The sequence below is a fragment of the Pygoscelis adeliae genome, unplaced genomic scaffold, assembly GCF_000699105.1.
Source record: "Pygoscelis adeliae isolate BGI_AS28 unplaced genomic scaffold, ASM69910v1 Scaffold114, whole genome shotgun sequence".
In the NCBI taxonomy this organism is placed as follows: Eukaryota; Metazoa; Chordata; class Aves; order Sphenisciformes; family Spheniscidae; genus Pygoscelis; species Pygoscelis adeliae.
Window position 1 is genome coordinate 2,888,493 of NW_008824587.1, and position 21,535 is coordinate 2,910,027.

At 37.9% G+C, this 21,535-nt stretch overlaps 1 protein-coding gene across 1 annotated transcript in view; it reads left to right on the top strand.

Moving 5' to 3' along the window:
• AK8 (adenylate kinase 8) overlaps positions 1–21,535 on the top strand; it is a 69,994-nt gene that overhangs the window by 6,641 nt on the left and 41,818 nt on the right. Inside the window, exons 4-9 of the mRNA XM_009322172.1 lie at positions 402–515; positions 6,211–6,279; positions 13,021–13,102; positions 14,725–14,796; positions 15,635–15,835; positions 18,670–18,801. Coding sequence (XP_009320447.1) covers positions 402–515; positions 6,211–6,279; positions 13,021–13,102; positions 14,725–14,796; positions 15,635–15,835; positions 18,670–18,801 — 670 coding nt within the window. The remainder of the gene's footprint in view (positions 1–401; positions 516–6,210; positions 6,280–13,020; positions 13,103–14,724; positions 14,797–15,634; positions 15,836–18,669; positions 18,802–21,535) is intronic.

Genomic DNA, 21,535 nt, shown 5'->3' on the forward strand with positions numbered 1-21,535 from the left:
ACAGTTACACGTTTGTGGTATTCCCATATTGTGGATTGCTTCATTTGCGTGGCCAGTTGTCTGTCATGTCCACTGGTACTGCTTAATTGAAAATGTCAGGTGTATTTGAACCACAGAGAAAGCTGACCACAGAAACTTTGCAGATGATGGTGGTGTATGTATGCTAGGAAGAATGCTTTCTTCTTTAAAATCTGTCTTGTAGTACAGTGGATGAAAAAGACCTTATTCAAAGCTGTAGACTCTTGAACATCTTTATAAGAAACTGCTTAAAGTTACACATATAGTCTGTTTACTTAAATGAAGGCGAGGAAAACACTCTCTGTCTTTCTGCAGCCTTCTGAAAAAATGCTTCATCTTCTTTCCAAATATTTCGACCTGTATTTTTTTTCTTCTTCCCTCAGGCAATGTGGCTTTGTAAACACTTGGATGCCATACGTGTATCTCGGGAGACTTTGTTATTCAAGGAAATATTAGCGCTGACAAAAGAAGCAAAGGCATATAAAGAAAGAAAACAGGTGTGTAAGAGGGTACAATAATAGTAGTTCTCATGTCACAGAAGAGGCATTCCCATGATTTCCACTGCTATGAATTGAGCAATCGGAGTAAATATTCTTATATCTATGGTGGTTTGTACATTGGTTTGTGTATATGTAGGTACAGGGTCTTTCAGAGAAGAAGGGTAACCTCTCCTAGATAAGAAGATATGGACAAAGATAAAAATGTGTCAGGGCATAGAATAGGGGCAGGAGAGGAAGACAGTGTAAAGAAATGGAGGTCTTGAAAACATTAACCTTAGACATGAGCAACGGAATTGAGAGAAGTCCAGGTATGCACAATACAATTTAAAGAATGGTTCATTATATCATTAAACAAAGCGTCTTCTATTTCAGCATGTTTGGTAATCTCAATAAAATAAGCATTAATCTCTGAGGTCTCCTTTGGTACAAAATGCTCTGGAAAATATGTATACAAAGAACTTTTTTTGATCTGACAGAGCTACTTAGTTGTGCAAGCTTGATTTCTCTGTAGTATGACACAAATAACTTACTTGGTGCATTAACTCAAAAGCAGTATGACAATCCAGTCAGTTATTGAAAACCTTAGAAGCTCTCAAGCTGACGCAATAGCAGCCGACTCAGGAGATCGTTCAGTTCCTGGGTTGACGTGCTCTATCCAAATCTGAGTACCCGGTTTGCTCCGGACAGGTTTTTAAATCCAGTAATGCTTCATTGTGGGCCTCCTAACTAATGTTCAGAGGAGTTGGTTGGAAGAACGTTTTTTTCCAGATGTCATGACTCACAGGATTAGTTGATCAGCAATGTAGTTGTCTTGTTATTAAAGGCTAGTGACAAGTGGGTCGGGAAAATACATTGAATGAAAGAATATCCTGAATACACAGAAGCATCGCTGCTTCTGATTCCTGCCCTTTTAGCTGATTCCTTTCTCCAGGCGTCAAGGTGTTCCATGAGTAATAGAATGGAAGAAGTCTGGTTTTCTGTGACTCTGTCTAGCAAGTCCACTAGTTTGAGTTTCTCTTTTCTCCCTCATCACCTATTTTCATAAAAATTGAAGAAATTTCATTTCTATGAGAATTCTACACCGTTGCTACATTTGATTGAAATTGGCCAACAGACTCATAATTTGCTGAGATGGTAGATGGTGTGATACATAGATTCGTTTTTTTCCTTAGAAAATTAGGCTGAAGATAGGGTAGTGTTTATTACACTGAGTTAGTGAATGAAGTTTGGAGACGCCTCGAGTAATATACTTAAAGATCTGAGAGGAAAGAGTTAATTGAACTCACTGAACTTACTGGCAAAAAGGTTTGCTTTTGGCTGAGGTGATAAAAATGATTCTTACTGAGAATATGTACTTTGAAATCTTCGTTCTAATTATTAAAGATTGTTTTGCTAGATTCATAAATTTCAACTTAGAGGGGGAGAATTTAAAACAAAAATTCCCTTTGGTTTAATTACTGTAATTATTAACATATTTCAGACTATGCAGATGCACTTTCAAGGGTGTCCTTTTGGGCTTATTTGATTTAAAAAGATGGATGGTGTGGAAGATGAAAGTCAAAAATGTCAAGGCTAATCAGGTAGTAAGGAGTGCCCGAAGAGCAGAATCTGGTGGTGGTTTAGTACCATGCAGTTTGCCTTTGTTTTTGAGATGTTAGATCCTAGAACATTTTCATTAAATCATTTCTTTTGTTCTTTCATGAGAGTTTGATTCTTCAAATGTAACTCCTAAAACTAGGAGGGAACTCCTTGCTTCCTCTTAATCAACGCAAGCTTTACAATGACTTGACAATTTGGCTACATTTTTAAGAGCTGTATTTTCCCTTACTGATTCATGTCTGCAGGCTAAATCTACTTTTGCCGTAACTGACCCCTGGTTCTGCTGAAGCAAGTGGTAAACTTGACTCCTCTAGCATGCATAACATCCATTAGCACTAATGGGGTTTGAATGTCTATTGATGAACAGAACAATAGCTGTTTATGCTGTCTTTGATACAACCAGGGCATTAAAAAGTTGTAGTCCTGGCCAAAGCAATTTAATAAATGGAAAGAGGAAAAGCAGGAACTAAGACTGTGTTTTTGAAAGTCTGGTGTGAAGATCCTATAACGCAATTTAATGTTGTTAGAGGAATGTTTCATGCATATAAGGTTACTGTGCCTAAATTAACCCCAGTGCCAAAGGTCATTCATTTTTAGGTCAGCAGGCCAATGTTACTAGATCTGGACAAACGCTGCAAAAAGGTCCGCAAATGTTTGTTCACGTATTTTACTTACTTATCTTTAGGCAAGCTTTCATCTCTTTTGTGTTCACTTCCAGTGAACATTAAAGCATTTGAGTTTTCCTGGCACAAGAATTCATGGAAGGCGTATTTAAAATATGTGATTATTCTCTGAAGCTCAATTTTTAAAGTTGGACATGCAATCATTCACTAACACACACCTGGCCACTTACTAATGAGCACAGCTCAGGTAGTGAATTTTAAATATTGACTGTTCAAAGCAAAATGTGATCATTCTGCAATGTAAAAATATTCCCAAAAAGTCAAATATTTTTGAATATTCAATAAATTTGAAGAACCACGAGCTATCAATAAATATTCCATGAACAGAAAAAGTGGCTACATTTTTGATAAATCATTGCAAATTATTCCCTCATCTCTAGTTATTATAATGTTAATAGGAAGCACCTTCAGGTTTTTCCTATAGTGTAGTTTAATGATGAGCTATTGCATGTTTCACTTTCCCTGTTAAGTGGGTAAAATAACAAGTTGAAACAACTGTGGTAATTGTGGGCTTATGGGATGGGTGTGCTCTTAATGCTATACTAAATTGCAGTTAAGGTGTTTGCATACTATGTAATGACTTAAAACTACTCTACAGTTGCATCATATCCCTGTGCTTTTTAAGAAGAAATATCATAGAAGAGAGGAAAACCGAAGGCGTCCTTACCTATGCATGTTCAGCATTCTAATCTATTTCAGGACAAGCTACTACGAAGGAACAAATAGGAGCTGTTCCAGTCTTGTGTATACATAAAAAACCCAGCCTTTCATGTGTGTTTATCTGAACCAGCTAAATCTAAACATTCATGATTTTCAAAATACTAAACCAAATTTCTTCAAACTTGACTGCTTTTTCTCTCTGAGGTGCAAACTATAAAGCAAACTAAATCAGAAGTTTTTAGCTGTAGCTGTTTTCAGGACAAATACATCCAAATCTTCCAATGGAAATGTCTAGGGAAAGTGCTCCCTCCGCCCCGGCAACGAAAAGCGTAGCAGTTTTATGAAAAGATTGTAAAAACATAGCTCTGAGTAGATCAGGCATGTAAGATGAAATACGATGTCCCTGAAATAACATGGAATGTTTAAAATTAATCGGGGAATTAGTACAGTTTTTCAGCAGTATGGAAATAGTGATTAAACCAGTGTGTATAGAAAAGCGGTCTGAACGTAAAATACCATGGCTTTTGGAAGGTTTAACAATTCAAGCAGCCCGTCTTTCCATTCACTAAACTGGATGTTGGGACAGGCTCAGAGTGCCTTAGGTAAGATACAGTTCTGCAGTTAACAAATGTATGTGTGTCACTGTCCATTATTGCAGATTTCTGGGAGGTGAAGTCCGATCTACCAGGCTCATGATAAATTTATGTGAGTGTTTATGGGAGAGAAATTAAAAATGTGCTATCTGATATGTATCAAATTTAATGATTTGTGGTTGAATAATTAGGCATTCTACAAGCAACCTATTGAAAATGATTTTGTAGGCCACTGCTCAGTAGGAGGAAAACTGACCAGGAAATGAGACTGGAATTGAGCCACAGAGAGCAGGAGGAACTAAAACACTGAAATACCCTCATGTGTGTCCTTGATTGTTTTTGTGCAATAAACCCTGCTCAAAAGAGAGGACTCAGAATACCATTGCACTGAAAGAAGTTAGTATAATTTTGGTTTAAATTGGTTTGGCAAGGCTTAGCAGGGTGGACCCCCGGCAGTTGCTAGCCTGTCTTGACGTGACACATCAAAGTAGTAAGCAAGACGCTAGCTGTTTCTGATGACAGCGTGGTGCACCTTTGGAAGGTGACAGACTCAAAGCCACAGACCCAGGCTGCAGCAGCGAGAGGCTGCAGGAGGCTTTGACGCACCACCCTATGGGACCTGCTGACTTTCAAGAAACACAGCAATTTCTTTCCCTTTTTCTTTTTTACCTGCTTGAATGTTGCCTTATGAATGGCTGATATGGGGAAAGGCACTGAGAACTGGGGACAGCAGAGATAAATAAAACAAGGAAACCCACTGCCTGACTGGGCCACCTTGTCTGTTCCGCAGCCAGCCGAGGACTGGTCTCTTTTGTGTATTCTGGGGTGCTTGCTCCACTCTACAGTAGAGTGACTTGCGTGGTAGCGTTTCCACCGCTCCTGGTGAAATTGTTTCATGTTCTAATGAAGAAGATTGTTGTGAAATCTTTCTGCATAGTTAGTCACATTTTCATTACATCTATCTACATTCTTTAGTATAACGTAAACCTGCAGAAATATTCCTTTTTTTTATGATTATGCCCTTCAGACTGTTTGGTTAGAAAAAGAGATGGGAACCACAATATATGGAACTGCATGGAACAAAGAGTCAAGCTCACATCGTTAAGTGAAAGATAATTTTTTGACTTGGGAAGTAGAGAATCCGACTGCAGAATTCTTTCTGAGTATTCATTTTACCAATAATGACAAAATGAATGAGACTGAGACAAGGCATTTGGCCAAATGATTAACAGCAGCTCTGACTGGCATGGCCAAAGGCTTAGACTTCATCAGGTTTAACTACCTAACATAGAGTTTGTTCAGCCAAGTTCAGCATAGAATGAAGGCCTAAATTAACAAGATGATAGTGACGAAAATTCTTACAAGAAAGAAAGAAGGGTATTGTTAATTTCTTGTCAGGAAATCTAATATAATAATGGAAGAAATATTATGGGGGGGAAAACCTGCTAAATCTGTAGAGGAACTTTGTTGTTCTGTTGGGTAGCAAATACTGTCTTACAAAACATCTCCAGATACGGGCAAAGTAATAGTCACAGAAAGAAACAGCACTTCTGAAAATCTTGGCACATGCAGTTTCAATCCTATTTCACGGTCCTGAGTTTAAAAATAAACTAACTTGAACAAAATTAACTTTAACATTAAAATCTACTTTAAATAACCTTTCTGGATTGAAACTATGAAACAAATCTCCTGAAAATCAGACTCTTTCTGTTATTTGCTCTGTGTTTGAGATTCTGCTTGTCTCACAGATCATTAGCTGTAAGATCACTAATGCTGAGTCCGCTGACATATGAAGCAGTGGTGGGTCGGATACTTGTGGTAAAAAGGACTACTTGTGGATGTGATGTTCTTATGGATCCCTTTGCAGGTTTGATGTCCAATGTGTGTGTTAGTGTGCAAAACTTTGCACCGCTTCCATGTTAGCGTGCAAAAAGCATGGATGTGGGCTTTGTGTTCGGCTTACCTTTAACACTGATTTTTGTGCCCTTATTAACTCTCTGATATATTATGTTAACGACTTGGGACTTGCACAGATTTATTTATTTATTTATTTATAAGAAGACATCTCAGTTCACCTTTAACCGGAATATGCCTGCATGGTAAAATTCCTTTTGAACTCAATTGTGAATATTCAGCCTTTTTTTGTTCTTTCTTTAGAAAATTCCCAACGCGCTTTGGGCCAATCTGATCCAGGAACGTCTGTCAAACGTGGACTGCATCAAACAAGTAAGAATTGCTCCTCAGAGGGCCGGTGGATAAGCACTTACACAACTCGTGCATAGTAGTTAGCATTCTGAGTCCTGAGCAGAGGAGGGAATGGGGGCAAATCATTGGGGGCTCTGGAGCGGATTGCTTTCTTGAACATCAGCAGAGGGAGTTTGGAGCTTTATTAACAGGATAAAGGGGAGGATGAGAGTATGCATATGCTAATCTTCTAGCACAGAGATGATCAAAGGCTGAACAAGCATAGCTTTGTTGATTGCCTGGGGCAACTGGCAGAGTTATAGTGGACAAAACAGATAAACAGAAAATATATAAAAATCAGTATGTTGAGTTAAGATTTTAGCTCTTATTGAGGGAAGGGGGAAAAAGAGTCTAACGTTATTCCTATCACTTTATTTCTCATTGTGTCTTTTTTTTTCTTCCTGTTTTATGAAAAACTGCATTTGAATATATCTCTTCTAGGTAATAATTAACATGTTCACTGTTAGTTTACACAAATAGGCAACTCAATAGGTTTAGCTGTACTTACAGATGTGAGGCTTCTCCTCCCACCCTCCCATGTTCTTAGCCTTAATGTAAGTAGAGACGTTTAACATAGAACCAAAAGAGAACTTCAGTAGATTAATATTGGTTGAAATCAATGTCTGGACTCAAGGAAAGCAAAATCTCTTTTATGTGTTTCCTTTAAAATCTCAGATGTTGTTATGGTTTATTGAGTCCATAATCAGCCCATTATAAGGGGTTATTTGTAACAGACATACTAATCTAATGGATAAAACCCTGTTTCTAAACAGTGCCAAAATACAGACTGCACATTATTTGATGCACTTCTTGAGAGGAAAAAGTCCAGTCCAAAGTAGGTGTTACGTTCATGAAGGACTAAACACCTTTTTTCAGATAAATAGTACGTGTTTTCCGAACAGTCACTCTGTCCCACCCACACCTTTGGGTTAGGGGATAACCAGTACTTCCTGACCTCATAGTGATATTGCAGAGCTCATAGTTTTATTAAAATCTGTCGCTGCGCAACATTGTCATCATCTACCTTGTTGGTTGAATAAAGCAGGGCTGGTAATTAACATTTCATTGAAGTGTGAAACTTGCTTCCTAAAGCTTCTTAGCATTAGGCACTGAAAGAAACTGGAAATGCTGAAAACGTTATGTCTTGTACTTCTTTGTCTGTCTCTGTGATTTTTGGTGTAGTCTGCAATGATCTGCTGACTGGATCCTTCCATCCATGTCAAACAAAATCATCTTGGGGGCTGGGCCATTGCCTTGCAGTTTTTACAATGGTAACTCTGTAGCGCAGAGGTGTCTATAGGTGCAGAGAAACATCAACAAAACTAGCAAGAAGAATTTAACATCTTGTTCATTTTTGTGGCATATTGAATTAAAGAGTGTAGCTGAGGAACACTTGAGAAACCAGTATTGTCAGCTCTGGATATACTAGCAAATGAGCAGCAAAAAAAGACTATGAATGTCAACATTTTTTGTGTGAGCAGTGCAATGAGATATCATGGATATACAGCAAGTCAGGTGATTCTATGATTTATGACCTTGTCCTTGTGGCAAGATGTGGAACAGCTATCTAAAATGAAACTTCTCCTCTAGTGAGTATGCTTAAAATGTCTTTAAACCTGTAGAAATGAAAGTAAGTTAGAAAGATGATAAACCCAAGAGAGAAACTGCTCTGCTGACTGCTAGGCTTTAGGCTGGTTTCAGCCCCCAAACACTGTCCCCCCCCCAGCTTAACACTAACAGCTTCTCTGGTTGTGCCTACTAGTAGTTAGCAGGTAGGATAGGGAAGATGCTAGGGTACCCCTGGTATTTTCAGTAGTTTTGGTTAAATATTTTCTCACATGATCTCTCAAAGGTAGTAGTTGCTGGGGCAATCTGTCCTCTAATGCTGTCTGGAGGAGAGCTGTTGGATGGCAGTGGTTGCTGTAAACTAGCAAGTAGGTGAATAACTCTTCAGTTTAGGGCTTTTATAACAGTAGCTCTAAAACCTCTCCAACATGGTTATTTTTTCACATAAGTCTCTTTGCCTGATTAAAAGAAGGTATGTTTTCAATAGCTAATTTTTCCAGTGTTTGTTGTGACATTGTTAAAGTGAGTTTTAGTAAGCATCAGCGTACTAAAAATCCATTGAGAGAGCAAATCCATTGCTCTCCAAAGGCTGCATCCACCCTATGCTTTTTTTGCCCCATGCTTTCTATAATTGTTGGCATGGTTCTAGTTCTCCTTTTAATAGCGAGGGAAGGATCTCTCAGTGACTGTTATTTTAAGTATTATGTCATGTAAACTCTGAGTAAGGCGACAAGATGGTTAAAATGCCAACAGCTGCATAGTGTCCTGCCTACATTTTATGTTCTTGTTGTTATCACCAGCAACACTGAACCAGTGCTGGATGTGTTACAGAACCAGGGGAAAAAAAATCCTTTATAAAGCTTCTCTGACGTTCAGCAAGAATGGAGTGGATGTTATTGGTCTAGTTAATGTTTCAGCTATTTTTAGGAAAAACACATAATTGACTTTTCAAAGCTGTGATGGTTATTAAAAATCTTTTAATTAATAGATAGGAATTCATGGTCACTAAAACTTCCTCACGTTGTGTGTGTCTTTTCCATTTGAAAGGGGATCTATGCATTTTAATTGCAATATTTTCCTTGTGTGGTTTGAAATAGAATTAGTACTGTGGATTTTGTACTTCATTGAACAGATTTATGCCATTTCTCTCAAAGCATGAGTCAGCATTTTTTTTCTGCGAATGTTAATTGATTAGGAGCAGTATGTTGGACCATAGTACCACCAGCTGTTTGTTTTATTTCTCCCTGTGGTGTCATTGGCTTGGCATTAATTGTACAGCTTTCATCCCACTGACAGTAGGAATACAGAATTTTTTGTGCCATTGTTTTGACATTCGCAGGTTTATAGATGTCATAGGCATTCTCTAAGGAGAACATTTTTATTGATCAACAGCTCTGCTGAGACTCTGTGTTGTGTGTTCTTCTAATACAAATGTAGTTAGGACTGTGAGGGATCAGACCGGTAGGTCTTTCAGCATACGCAGAAAACTTACTGCAAGCATTATGTTAGAACCTGGGACTTGTGAAGCTGATATGAAGACTTTTCATCTTACAGGGTTATTACATGTTGGCTACGGCACCTCTGACTGCTGGTGTTGTGGAGGGAATTTATAGAACTGGGGAAGGCTAGTGAAGAGCTTGCTACGTGATGAATTTGAGAGAGAGCGAGCTGAACAACCTTACTCATGTCTTAGGACCATTTAGAAACTAAGCTTAGGCCAGAGATTCACATGAGTGGTGGCAGAATTACTTTTGATTGGTATTAAACCGTTCAGAAGGGTAGTGGCTGCCCTTGAAAGGGGAGGAAAAGAGAGCAATGGCTATTGGTTCTTTCTGGTTTTACCTTGGCAGATAAAGATGATCATGTTGTCTCTGTGAAACTCCATGCAAGGACAGTGATGTTACGTAGATTTATCTGGGGAGAGAATCTGCCTATTCACCATCTTTTTTGTTTTCCAAGAAGAATGTGGCTTTTTAATAGCTTTGCAGCTTACTCAACCTACAAAAATAATGTGGGGCGTAAAAGGTTTCTTTCTAATGGGAAATTTGGTAAAGTTTGAGCTTCTTCCATCATCCATACTGCTAATGTTGATGGACTGCAGGAGTTGGGTTGACAGTATTTCTACTGCACTCCTCAGTCTGCTGTTTTCTGAAAAACTCAGAAATTTTAGATCTGTACTGGCAAAGCTATTACTGATATTATTTTTTTGCATTATTGTCTGTCCCCTTTCTTCAGATGGGAGTGAAAGGCATGTAATACTTTTTAAAAAATACTGAATGATGATGTGGAAAAACTGTCGTGATGACTTGTTTTCCTAAAGGCAGCAGTATTCATGACCTGTGATCTTTATGCTTGTGGCTGAGATTTTTCAGATGTGTCACGTAATTCAGCATTATTTCTTTGCACTATCCCTTTTCATTATTCTAAGGCAGTGTCAATTTTGGATTTTGTAATTAAAAAAAGAACAAACATTGAGGATGTAGAGGTCAAATAACAAGAGAGAACTTGAATACCCAAGTCATCATTATTGGGGTGGAAAGTGTGAAAGTATGTAGGCTTGGTAGTATAGCTGAGAGTAGTGCCAGCAAAGGAATGCGATTTACATTTGGGAGTGACCTTGAACATTTCCTTTTCTTCAGATTCCTTAAATCTGGAGAGGAAAGTGATGGCTTTGAAAGTACTTCCTTGTTGCTGATTTTCAGCATGGCATGGGTCTCCGAGGAGCACTTCACCTGGCATTCAGGCAACTGCAGAATGCTTATTTACAGCAGTCTTCATGTGGGAGAGGATTGAGGTTTCCAGCTGAAAGAGAGGGAACAGTGACCACAGAGTAAAGGCATCGTGGAATTACTCACTTTTAGCCTTTGTTCCACCCTTGATGTGATAAGGTGCGATCCATGCATGGATGTAAGGTTACTGCTATCAAGAACAAAAAATAGATGGCTTCTTAAAGAAACAAATTTACCATGTGAAGTTACTAATTACACTTTAATGTTAGTCAGGAGGGCAAAAGAGACCAGTGTTTGCATAAAGCATGATAGGCATATTTTAAGTCAGGTCTTGCTCTGCTGTGTCTTGCTTCCTCTTGCTTCGTTCCCAAGCCACTCTCCCTTTTTACTCTTTTTTTTCTTTTTTCTTTTTTTTTTATCTGTGACATCTGCTTGGAGCTTGTCCCTCCTGTGATACCATACTACTTGCAGCTGTTCAGACCTCCAGCTCTGAGCTGTGCATGGGGTGCCCTGAGCATACGGCCTTTTTGATGTGTGATAAAACAGAACCAAGCCACTGGGGGTATGGAGAGGGAATGCAGCAGAATATCAATAAACCTGTTCTGAACAAAGCTGCAGCTCTGTGGTGGAATAGACATTTCACTGAAGTGTCAAGTAGATGGATAATGTATTCTAATTAGGGACTGACTGATACCCTGGAACTCAGAGACCCTTGGAAATAAGATCCAAAATGCTAACTATTTTTGTGGTGTGTGTTTATTTTGCATTTCTTTAATGCCTTAAAACGTATTTGTTGCAGGAAGCTATTTATTGAGCTATGTTGTCTTACGTTGCAAAAACTTTTAGCGATAATATTGCTTACTGCCTGTTTTAAGGACCTTTGAAATTTGTATATAAACCTCTTGAATTTTGCTATACATTGTTAAAAAACAATATTCTGTGTTTACTGCCTGTTGCTCAGTGTGTGATTTTGAGCAATAAGCTGTAGTGACATCAGAAGCAATGGTTTTGTGGGGTGTTTTTTCTTTGTTTTAGTTTCCAAAAGTGTTGCACTTGGAGAAAATGAGCCAGATTTGTAGTCTGTGTAAATTGGCATAGATTTATTGGCTTCAGACCACTGATGCCATTTCTCCCTAGAAGAGGATTTGGGCCTATATGTATGTTGTACAGGCACAATATATTCAGAACTAGTGCTGAAGTTCCTAGCGTACCGCTAAAAATATTGTGCAGCCTTGCCTCCTGCAAGTCCCAAGGGATAAATTGATTTCTCAGCACCTGTGTGACCTTAGACAGCAGTTCATTCTAATTCGACAGAGCAAACACTGAGAGTGGCAAAAACGGTTTGCAGTTACCTGAGTCTCTTATTTTCTACAGATATCAGCAGGATGACATGTTCCTGAAACCAGGCTAATTAAGGAATTTTAAATAGTCTACTCTATTTTCTTGTATAATTGGAATGTCCCAATTTCGTCCTACAGAAGTCATGGAGATATGTTTCCCTGAAATACTTCTAAATCCTTTGGACCCCATATTGACAGAGCTTCAGATTTATGTGGGAGATGATAATGATTGCTAGCTAATGCAATATTAAAATATCTTCTTTATTTCAGTACCAAGATGGTTTCCAGATTTATTGTAGTATCACAAGGTTATTTTGAGGTATAGGATATAGTGACCAAGGGCATGTGTGGTTAAGCAACTAACAGATAAATTAGCCAAAGTTTAGAAGATTCAGACTTGAGACTGGGAAGTGGATTAGATTTCAAATACTGTATCACACAGAAACTGAGGAGGCTGCAGCTCTCCTACGGTATTTCACAGATCTGTAAATGTTTTTTTAAAGATGCTCAATCCAACACTTAGCTGGCTATAACAAGGACTTAAGGGAGCAAAGGGCTCTTTTTTCTTTTTTTCTTTCTTTTGCTCTGTTGCTTCATTAGCTTTGGGAATGCTGGTTCCATTACTGTGAGTTTTCCTGTATAATTTAAGAAAATAATGAAAGCGCGCATATTTTCCTCAGTGTTCTTGGCATTAAATCTGTCTTTAGATTTGTTTAGCCTCTTTTTTTATACACAGTGTGGGCTGGTATCCTTTTGAATATTTCAAAACTGTAGAAATTGTTTTGGGTTGTTTTTATTCAAGATAGAAGTGTGGGGTTTTTTTTAAGATTGAAACATGAAAAAAAAAAAATCATTGCTACAGTACATAAGTTCCCATTGCTCTGTGGCAGTGGTATTAGTGCATGCCATTTCACAGAGATATCAGTGCTCCATGTTTGCTTTCTTCTATCACAAGCATCCGTAACAAATACTGTGCTGTTGTGAGATCAGAATGAGGTAATTTTTGTGCAAATAGCACTGATATTTAGTGCTAATCTTTGTATTTTCTGTTCCAGGATCAATAACTGTTTCATGTTTTTGTTCAGTAGGGGTGGATTTTGGAAGGCTTCCCTGAAAATCAGGAACAGGCATGGATGCTGCAATCATTTGGCATCATTCCTAGGCATGTTGGTAAGCAGTACAAGGTTTATGTATGATTGCATCCAGTAGAAAAGGCTAGAAGTGTTTCTCCCCAAAAATCCTCAATAAATTCAATACCAGTACTGAAGACGTCAGAATCACCAGACAGCAGAATATTTCAGTACGGTTCAGATTCATTCAAAAACTTGAGGTAACCTGTGAGACTTTAAATCCCACCTTTCACACGTGAACCCTTTTCTTCTTGCACATTAGAGTTCTGTAAATATTTTCTGTGATTTTTTTCTGTAAAAAAGACCACTCCAGCAAGTGTCTCTGAGCAGCTATCTGTAGCTTTGCTTCTGTCCTAGGAGTAGGTCCCAATTTTCTGACTTCAATCTCTAGAAACCAGCCTTTAGTGATCCTCAGACCAAAACAATTCCTTATGTACTAAATACAAATTTGTCCTTCTGTTGAATTAGAGAATGCAAACTTAGCAAACTTTACTCCACCAAGTGAAGTGGAAACATCATGATTTTAAGCTTGACCTTTTAGAGCATGGGTGGATTCTGACTTGATTTGAGAGGAACATTTGTTTACTGGCAAAGTGCTGATAGACAAGACCTTGACAGTTGCCCTTGCAGTCTAGAAGAAGCCAGTTGTCCCAGATCAATATAGTTAGAGGACCTACTTAGAATGTAAGAAATTATTACGATGTGTGGAATACAGTGTAAAATGATAAATGTAGAGCTTGCCTGTGGATAGTGAACAGAATGTTAGCGAACTTGATGAATTGTCACTTTGGATTTGATTTGGATGAGATTCGACTGTTAATGAAGAATTCAGAATCACTGCAATAGAGTTAGGCAAAAATGTTTAATGTCTAGTACTTGCATGTATTTTTAATATAGCTAATGACATCTGAAGTTGAGTTTTGCTCACAATTATATCTGCAACCAAGACCTGAATGAGAATCTTAAAGCTCAGTCTGTCTAGTTAATCAAAAAGAAGATTGAGAGGAGATGAGATTTGCGGTGTATGAGTATCTTAACAGGGAGAAAAGCATCTGAAAGAGCTATTTGATACAGAGAAGAAAGTCATAAGAACAACTTGTTTGAAACCTGTAATCAAATGCACTGAAAATAGTAATTCAATTACAGCGTTTAACTGTGAGGATGATTAACCAAAAGCAACCTAAGGAACTGACAGATTCTCCGTCTTTTGATGCTTTCTAATCAAGTTTGAACACTTTTCTGTGAGGTTATCAAAAAACAAGTTTCACTGGTCTCACTACCAAAGTACCTGGGTGAAAAGTAATTGTTTGTGGTATAGAAGAGAATCAGTCTCGAGTGATGTGTGGGTACTTCTGTCCTAGGCTCCAGATACAATGTAAGTGAGGGAGAACCTTGTTAATTGGTATGGATGATGGGTACTGGACTGGATTAACGTACACTTTATCCCACTATACTGTTTAGGAGGTGAAGCAAAATTCTGATTAAAAGTGAAATAAAGTACTTGCAGGTAGAATACTGGGAAAGGAGAATGAGGCAAATGTGCTTGAAATACATTCATCCATCTTTAATCCTTGGATACATCTAAACGGTTACAGGAAATAAAGCAAGTAACTAACAAGAGCCACACTTTTTTCTTTTTTCTTTTTTTTTTTTTGTGCCTAGTTGTGCTTTATGCTCCAGACACTGTGCTGATTGAGAGGAACAGTGGGAAAAGGCTTGATCCCTTCACAGAAGGTGCAGTATGTGTTTATTCCTGAGCTGCACTAGAAACTGGGGTGTTGCTTGGTCTCAGAAACATTGTAATACCAGTGGGATTAAAATTTAAATGGTATCCCATTAAGAGCTAGTAGGAATTTATAATTATAAATTTAAACTGTTTGGAAAAATTATTTGTTGACATTGCATTGTTTTCTGTACCAATAAAATATGGGAAAATGTAAAGCTCAGTATTGAGCCTGCAAATAGTAGGCTGTGGCAGTACAGAATATTTGAAGGTTAAATCTGTCCATATGAGCTTACATTTTGCTATGCATCTTTGCTAGATCCTGGGTTTTTTCTGAGGTGCAGGTATGCTTGTAGGTATCTTCCATTAAATGACTGTCAAATAGACTTAGCTCTGTATTGTCTGTGGAGTATCGTTATCAATCATCCATCACGAAATAAAATCCTGACTTGCTCAATAAAAAATCATGTTGGATGTTTTAGGAGTAGAATTAGGAGGGACATTCTTAACTAAAGAAATGGCTTTTATTTGCTATAAAGGAGATTTGCTTATCAAAGGTCTTGCTTAAGGTTCAGTCTAAGAATTTGGAGAGCTATCCCCAGTTCCTGGTTCTTGCTCATCATGCTGTCTTGGCTACATGGGCGTGCAGTTACCTTGGCCACTTCCTATCTGTGCATCTGCAGAGTAATAGTCAGCTGTCAGTACAGTTAGCGAGGGAAGTGCACAGTTATTGCTTGTGCCACAATATAAAGCTTAAACAAAGACCTTGATTTTGCTTAGGAAACATTTGGAGCTGAGCAAGACCTATTAAATCATCCTCTTAGTTCCTAATCAGTGTCTAACTTCTAGAGGTGTACCATACGACCTTTGACTGGCCAAGTGATCCACTGGTACAGCGACGTTTGGTGAAACCAGAAGATCTATCTGAACAGGAGATGTCAAAGAAACTGCTGGAATATCACAGAAACTTTCCTGGGGTTTTCCAGATCTACCAAAAAGTTTTGAAATCGATCAATGCAGACCAGCCCTCCATGGATGTCCTCTCACAGGGTAAATACGTATCTTTATGGCAAATCTGATAGTTGATAAACTCTTATTTGAAAGGTAGTTCCTAGATGTTAGAGACAGTTTGTAGGATTAGGATTAGTCAACACAGATGGCTCCCAGCTGAGTTGTGTTTTCTAGTACAGCGTTTGGGCTGTTCCTGGTAATTATTTTACAGGACTAGATAACTGGAAAGTCTTAGTTCCACAGTCCTGCCAAGGAACAGCTGACTCAGAGCAAATGTCACGGTTATTTCTGCGAGAGTCTCTTCTAAAAGGCTGCATTGTGACTCAATTGTTAATCTCCCAGAGGGCTAGTACCTTCCACAAGTCTCATAACAAGAAGTAGGAGTAGTTCAAAGCCGGTAACATTTCATTATTTAAAAGCTGTTTGTGCTGGTAGCTTTTCTGTTCAACAATTCTTGTTTGCCTTTGCTTGACTGTAATGCAATCTGACTTTTAATGTTGATTCTTCGAGAAGAGAATAAGGAAACTGCCAGGAAGACCAATTGATAATGTACTTTGTAGCTGTCAGTCTGTAGATGATCTGTTATATCCCAGTAATTTTGCATCTCAAAAAGGTCTTTTTTTTTAATAACAAGTGCTGCACTTTTAAGATAAACAAGTAGGAAGTTTATATTCTGAATTTACACATTAATTACCTCTAAATTACTTAATTAAATTTAAAAGTTCATATCATCATTCATAAAGAATTCATGCCTTGAATTGTAAATAAAAATGTGAGTGCCTGAATATTAATTATTATTAATTAATAATGTAGTGAGATAAATGGAAAACTGGAATGAAAAAATCCTCTCTAGATCTTTTTTCTGCAGTGCATCAAGCAGCCAGCTTTTTTTTTTTTAAGAATAATTAGATGTGGAGACTGTCTAGGGGATCATTACTCCTAATTAACTTGGTTATTTACTGCAAATTAAGCATCATTTGTAAGCAGGGTGCTTTGCCTGTAATGTTTGTGCTTTTCAATACACTGGGTTATGGAAAATGTTCAGAATAACTGGAGCACTCCATGGGTAGCTGATACTTGGTTTTTAGGAAGCTATTCAGCAAACACGCTGTTTTCTGTTATGCTTTTCCAGGTTTTTTTGTTAAGTATTTTTATTGCTACAGATAGAGTTAAAAAAGAAAGAGGAGCTCTCTCGTCAGTATTATTATGGATTGTTTCATACAATTATAAAATTTTGTAAACTCTTAAACGCTAATGCAATTACTGCTAACTTATGCTAGGATATGTGACATCAAATTCAGTTGTACAGTGGAGTATCCCAGCACAGCTTGTGGCACTGGAGAAAGAGATGTATACAATCCCATGTGGTTGCAGTTTGAGTTAGTTTCTCAATACTTTGGGTCCACTATCTAGAAATAGCAGGGCTCTTGCTCCTCCAATAGCAGGGCTATTGCAAACTCCAGGAGTTTGCTGGAGATGCTTCTTTATTACGAAAATAATTTATAATGATACCAAAGCATCTAGCAGAGGGTCCTCAGAAAAATTGTTAGTTAGTATACAGCAACGTGTTAACAATGGTGGTTAAAATACTGATCCTTATGATGTTCTCCATCAATCCTTTTGTGATTTTTTTTTTTTTTAAATATGGGCTTGTGATTCATACAAACATTAATGTCTAAGACTGTCCTTTTTGTTAGAGTAAAATACCATTTTATTACAAGGACTCTTTAGTCTAGAGAGTCTTTTTATTTGAACTGAAGATGTCTGGGCTAACACTTAATTGTATCCATTGCAATTACAGAGGAAATCAAAGCCTGTGTAGGTGTGCCCATGCTGCTTTAACCACGGGTAACCAAGGCAGTCAGGATACGGTGGCATGAACTTTAGCCTTGGCATTTGAATCTGTGGTCCCTGGAAAGCTTGCATAGCTTGTGCTGAAGCTTGAGCTGCTGTCTTCACTAGTATTGTTAGCCATAAAAGGGGCACGGGGAGTAAGAGTGTTTGGCTATGACCAAATACGATCCTAATTTGTCCTCACTGCCAAGCCGTGTCTTCTTTTAGCTTCTTGATGATCCATCAGGTTCTCTTTGAGATCATAACAAAGTTCAGATCTCTATAATACAGCAATGTTGATGATACTTCACATGTCCTGTGGTCTTTCCAAAGCTCTTATAATCTGTAGATTGACCTGAATGTAGTATTTCCTACTTGATACAAAATGTAGAAGAACGATGTCCAGCAAACAGAGTGGAATCGGACAGGGAAGCTCAAATATCCTTTACATGTTATGCAAAAATGATGGACAAAAGAATAAAATCCTACTCGCTTATGTGTTGTCAATGCCATATTGTGTCGTGACATCCTATGCTACAGGTCTATAATACTGTAATTAGGAGTCTGTTAATCACACACACAGAACTGGAGAAATGTCATATTAATTTAACATCCTGAGTTTTTACACTTAAATATTTGTTCAGAAACTGCAGAAAGTATTAGATGTAATTATCTCCCTCTATAATTTGCATGGTAAAATTGTACCTATCAAGCAAAAATTACTTCTGCTAAAAACAACATAGTAAAAGAGCAATTATTAATTGAATCTGCTCTTTAAAATGGTTTGACATCTACTGATGAAAGAAAGTATAGGAGTGTAATGATAGTAAGATTTCAAAAGTGCCTGTCAGTGTAAGTTGCTGACACGTCAGTTTTATCAGAGTCCTGACTTTGATTGGAGTATCTAGATGTTTCAGTGATAAAATAAATGATGATCCACATGACAACCGTTTTTAAAAAAAGAGAGAAGTTAATAATTTATTTTTTTTTTTAAGAAATAGGATATAAACTGTATTTCTTGCCTTTCTCTGACGTTCTAGTTCTTACCTATGTCCAAACACGGCACCGATCAGCCGCCCCCTTTACACCACGGATTCTCTTTTGTGGACCCCCAGGCAGTGGGAAGAGCCTGCAGGCAGCACTAATAACTCAGAAATATGGTGTTGTCAACAGTAAGTTCTCAGTTAATATGCACTTTGCTCAATTCCCCCTTTCTCTCTTTTTGATCATTTATCTTTTGCTGTCTCTCTGTCTGTCTTGCTCATAAAATTTCTCTGTTTGTCCATTCCTATGGATGTAAAATTTTTGAGGGAAGCAAAAAGTATTTCAATGAAGAAATATAAACCAATAGAGCATGTATTCTGTGACAAACCAGCTCTAACATTTTTCTGGTCATCATTTTTTATACCCTTTACATCAGTATTTTTCCATGTGTTAGATTCCTGTAGTGCTCTGAATTCTTCTGTGGATCAGTAGATCATGAGTAATATCTTTGCAGTTTCAGCTGTCTGACCAAAATTGGGGCACTTTTAAAATAGAATTTACTCGGAACTTTAATGAAGACTCAAGTTCTGTGCATCTGAAGTAATGTGTTAGAAAAGGAAGCAATTATTTAAAAGTGCATTATCTTTCTTTTGTAAAGGAGGCCCAGAAAATTCTATATGAGGCTTGTTGATGGTTACCATGCTAATATTACAAAGTCCTATAATATGAATACACAGCTTGGTGATAGGACCAATGCAATATGTGTCTGTGTTCTATTATGTCTTCTAATAGTGGAGTAGCTATAAATTATTTTAAACAAATGCCTGATATCTGTAAAATTTGCTGATGAGTCATATCCTCTTTGTTAAGTAAAATGCAAGTTTGTTTTGTTAGTATTCTTTCAATGTATACCAAATGGAAAAATCAGAATTAAGCAGGTAGTGATTTTTTACCTTCGGGAGATTCTTTTATTAGTGGAACTCACTCGGTTGTCCATAGCAATGTGCCAGTTTGCCAGTGTCTTCTCTGAACTCCTGGTGAAGTCAAAAGATTTCACTGAACCTGGATTTGGCTTTACATGTGAATAATAACTTCAAGATCTGAGCGGTATTGTTTTCAATTACAGGTTTAGTAGATCTGCTCAGAAAAGAAATAAATTTTTTCAAGTTCAAACTTGAACCTTCAGAAAAGCGTATGCTTTCCATATAATCATTCCAGCTAATGGCTAGATCGTAGGTTTGTGTAGTTCCATTAAAGGCACAGAGACAGCTATGAAACTGTCTACCTATCAGTTTGGGGTTTATAGTGTTTTCAACTAGGTCAAAATTTGCATTTTTTTTTAAAGTAACTACAATATGAGAGAGTTGCAGCTCTTTTTACTAAATACCATTACCACTGCTTTACCCATATGTTGAATTTTATTTTAAGTATACTGTAAACCAAATATTAGAAGAATTAAGTATTTAAATCAGAGTCAGAAGACCATAATTTTTCAGAATAGTATTCAGCATATACTTAATTTCCAATTAGGCCATTGGGATTGAAGCACAGGCTTAAAAATTTAATCCTATGTTTAAAGTCTCGTGAATTGGCTTGAATTTAGGCGTATACATATTAGTTGTCTTAAGTTGGGGTCTATGCATTGAGTTTGTGTCATGGTTTAACCTCAGTTGGCAACTGAGCACCACGCAGCCGCTCGCTCACTCCCCCCGCAGTGGGATGGGGAGAGAATTGGAAGGGTAAAAGTGAGAAAACTCGTGGGTTGAGATAAAGACAGTTTAATAGGTAAAGAAAAGCCGCGCACGCAAGCAAAGCAAAACAAGGAATTCATTCACTACTTCCCATGGGCAGGCAGGTGTTCAGCCATCTCCAGGAAAGCAGGGCTCCATCATGCTTAACGGTTACTTGGGAAGACAAATGCCATCACTCCAAACGTCCCCCCTTCCTTCTTCTTCCCCAGCTTTATATACTGAGCATGATGTCACATGGTATGGAATATCCCTCTGGCCAGTTTGGGTCAGCTGTCCTGGCTGTGCCCCCTCCCAGCTTCTTGCGCACCTCCAGCCTTCTCAGTTGGTAGAGCACGAGAAACTGCAAACTCCTTGACTAGTGTAAACACTACCTAGCAACAACTAAAACATCGGTGTGTTATCAACATTGTTCTCACCCTAAATCCAAAACACAGCACTGTACCAGCTACTAGGAAGGAAATTAACTCTATCCCTGCCGAAACCAGGACAGTTTTTACACCATTTATTGTGAATATGAATTTGCTTCCCCAGGACAACTAGTGACTGTTAAAATTTGTGGTCATCCCTTGTCACTTAGACATTAAACTTCATCAACTTTGTCCAAGAAATGTTCCTGTGGAATATTCTTACTCTTGTTTGCTAAAGAGTGTGATTAACAGCCATAAAGCAGATGAAAGGACTTGCTTCTTTTTCCATTGAAGTCAGTGCGGCTGTAGATGTTGGTGCTATTGATTTCAGAAAAGGTGGAATCAGCTTACAATTATTAATTGGAAGGTTGTGCAATAATGTACAGAGTGACTGTTATCTAATATTTAGCAAAACTGTGTTGAAACTAGGACTTGTTGTGATGTTGCCTCCGTGCCTTTGTTCCCTCTCTGTAAAATAAGGGTCAGGACTGTTGTATCTAATTCGCGTGGAGCCGTAAGACGCAATAACTTTGGTCAGAAAGTGCTCTCCCAGCCCAAAGTAGCAGTATTTCATGTACAACTGTCCTGACTAAAACTTTAAATCTGCATCCCCTGGTGTTCTGTGTGTTTGAAGTCAATGATAATGTTGCATTAGCACAGTTTTTTAAATATAATGCTTACATGATCATTAAATGATCCAGGGAGTCGCTTCCTTGAACTGCGTATTATCCTGCACTTCCAACAGTGCGGTTCAGATGCTGTTC